The sequence below is a fragment of the Colobus angolensis genome, unplaced genomic scaffold, assembly GCF_000951035.1.
Source record: "Colobus angolensis palliatus isolate OR3802 unplaced genomic scaffold, Cang.pa_1.0 Scaffold22, whole genome shotgun sequence".
Taxonomy (NCBI): domain Eukaryota; kingdom Metazoa; phylum Chordata; class Mammalia; order Primates; family Cercopithecidae; genus Colobus; species Colobus angolensis.
The window spans coordinates 1,273,178-1,275,772 of record NW_012115377.1 but is presented as its reverse complement, the minus strand read 5'-3'; the positions used below and the strand labels follow the sequence as shown (position 1 = coordinate 1,275,772).

At 49.3% G+C, this 2,595-nt stretch overlaps 1 protein-coding gene across 1 annotated transcript in view; it reads right to left on the bottom strand.

Moving 5' to 3' along the window:
- CCDC94 (coiled-coil domain containing 94) overlaps positions 1 to 2,595 on the bottom strand; it is a 25,881-nt gene that overhangs the window by 15,867 nt on the left and 7,419 nt on the right. The window contains exon 4 of the mRNA XM_011943611.1: positions 1,032 to 1,166. Within this exon, the coding sequence (XP_011799001.1) occupies positions 1,032 to 1,166 (135 nt within the window). The remainder of the gene's footprint in view (positions 1 to 1,031; positions 1,167 to 2,595) is intronic.

Genomic DNA, 2,595 nt, shown 5'->3' with positions numbered 1-2,595 from the left:
GTCTTGCTCTGTAGCCCAGGCTGGAGTGCAGTGTCATGATCTCGGCTCACTGCAACCTCTGTCTCCTGAGTTCAAGCAATTCTCTGCCTCAGCCTCCCAAGTAGCTAGGATTACAGGCACGTGCCACCATGCCCAGTTAACTTTTTGTATTTTTAGTAGAGATGGGGTTTCACCATCTGGGCCAGGCTGGTCTTGAACTCCTGACCTCGTGATCCACCCGCCTCAGCCTCCCAAAGTGCTGGGATTACAGGTGTGAGCCACCGTGCCTGGCCAGCACTTGGCTAATTTTTTAATGTTTTGTAAAGACAGAGTCTCACTATGTTGCCCAGGCTGGTCTTGGACTCCTAGACTCAAGTGATCATCCTGTCTCAATTCCTAAAGTAGCTGGGACTACACGTTCAAGCCACCACGCCTGACTCATTTTAATATTTCTGAGAAAAAACAAAATTGTCCTATTGGAAGTGAACATAATTTCTTTTATTTATTTATTTTCGAGATGGAGTCTTGCTTTGCTGCCCAGACTGGAGTGCAGTGGTGTGATCTGAGCTCGCTGCAACCTCTGCCTCCCAGGTTCAAGTGATTCTCCTGCCTCAGCCTCCTGAGTAGATGTGATTTCAGAAGCGCGCCACCACGCCCGGCTAATTTTTGTATTTTTAGTAGAGACAGGGTTTCACCATGTTGGTCAGGCTGGTCTCAGACTCCTGACCTCATGACCCGCCCACTTGGCTTCCCAAAGTGCTGAGACTACAGGCGTGAGCCACTGCACCCAGTGTTAATTTTTTAAATTTTTTGTAGGAACAGGGTTTTGCCATGTTGGCCAGGCTGGTCTAGGACTACTGACCTCAAGTGATCCTCCCACCTCAGCCTCCCAAAGTGTCTGGCCTCCTGGGGACATCTTGAAGTTTTGCCAACCATGTCCCGCATTCCATCTTCCTTCCTTAGGGACCTGAGGCAGGAAGGGCACACCCCCCTGCACACACATGCACCCACACACATAGTGCTCATGAACACCTACATGGCCCCCAACTCACCTTCATGGGGTTGTTCAGCTCCTCATCCTCCCGCTCCTTCTGCACCCTCTTCTCCTCCTCCTCCAGGAGCTTCTCAGCCTGGAAATTCCGCGTGGCTCCGTGCTCCATGGTGTAGTCTGTGTTTTCAGGGTCTGTCTGGGGGGAAGATAGACAGACATCAGCTCCTACATCCCCAGGCACCGGAACCTTCTAAAGCAGCGCCAGCAGTTCAGGGCCCCTTCTCTCTGATTTTTACTGGTTCTACTACCTTTTCTTTTTCTTGTCTTATTGCTTTGGCCAGTGAGATTTCTTTCTAGAGCTCCTCCCATCTCCTTGGGCAAAAATGCACAACGCCCTGGCATGGACTTTAAGACTCTTCTCATCTGCCCACTACCTCCCTGCAGCCTCCACTCCCTACCCTCAACATGACTGCAAATAAAATCTCCAATGAGGCGGGCAGATCACTGGAAGTCAGGCATTCAAGACCAGCCTGGTCAACATGGCGAAACCCCGTCTCTACTAAAAATACAAGGCCAGGCGCGGTGGCTCACGCCTGTAATCCCAGCACTTTGGGAGGCCAAGATGGGCGGATCACGAGGTCAGGAGATCGAGACCATCCTGGCTAACATGGTGAAACCCCATCTCTACTAGAAAATACAAAAAAACTAGCCGGGCGAGGTGGCGGGCGCCTGTAGTCCCAACTACTCGGGAGGCTGAGGCAGGAGAATGGCGTGAACCTGGGAGGTGGAGCTTGCAGTGAGCTGAGATCCGGCCACTGCACTCCAGCCTGGGCAACAGAGCAAGACTCCGTCTCAAAGAAAAAAACAAAAATAAAAATAAATACAAAACTTAGGCAGGGCAAGGTGGTACATGCCTGTAATCGCAGCTACTCTGGAGGCTGGGGCAAGAGAATTGCATCAACCTGGGAGGTTGAGGTTACAGTGAGCTGAGATTGTGACACTGCATTCCAGCCTTGGCTACAAAGTGGAACCCTGTCTCAAAAAAAAAAAAAAAAACTCCAAGGCTCTGCACATGTTGTGATTTCTGCCCTTTGTATTTATTAACACCTTTTCTTTGATTATAAACCCTATGTACGAATATGTATAGAGCATGCCCCTGTTATTGTCTATTGAATAGAGAGGCTAAATACACCCTGGTATCTTCAATTACACACTGGAACAGAAAAGTGACATTAGCAGAAAAATTGAAATCTACCTTCGGTCTAAATGCTAATAGTAACACTATGTTTTTTGTTTTTTTTGGGACAGGGTCTCGCTCTGTTGCCCAGGCTAGAGTGCAGTGGCAGGATCATGGCTCACTGCAACCTCAGCCTCCTGGGTTCAAGTGATCCTCTCACCTTAGCCTCCCAAGTAGCTAGGACTACAGGTATGCATCACCACACCTGGCTAATTTTTAAATTTCTTTTTGGTAGAGACACGGTTTTGCCATGTTGCCCAGGCTGGTCTCTAACTCTTGAGCTCAACCGATCCTCCTGTTTTGGCCTCCAAAGTGCTGGGATTATAGGCGTGAGCCATTGTGCCCAGCCTCAGCCTACAATGTTAATGGTAACATTCCACCTTTAGTT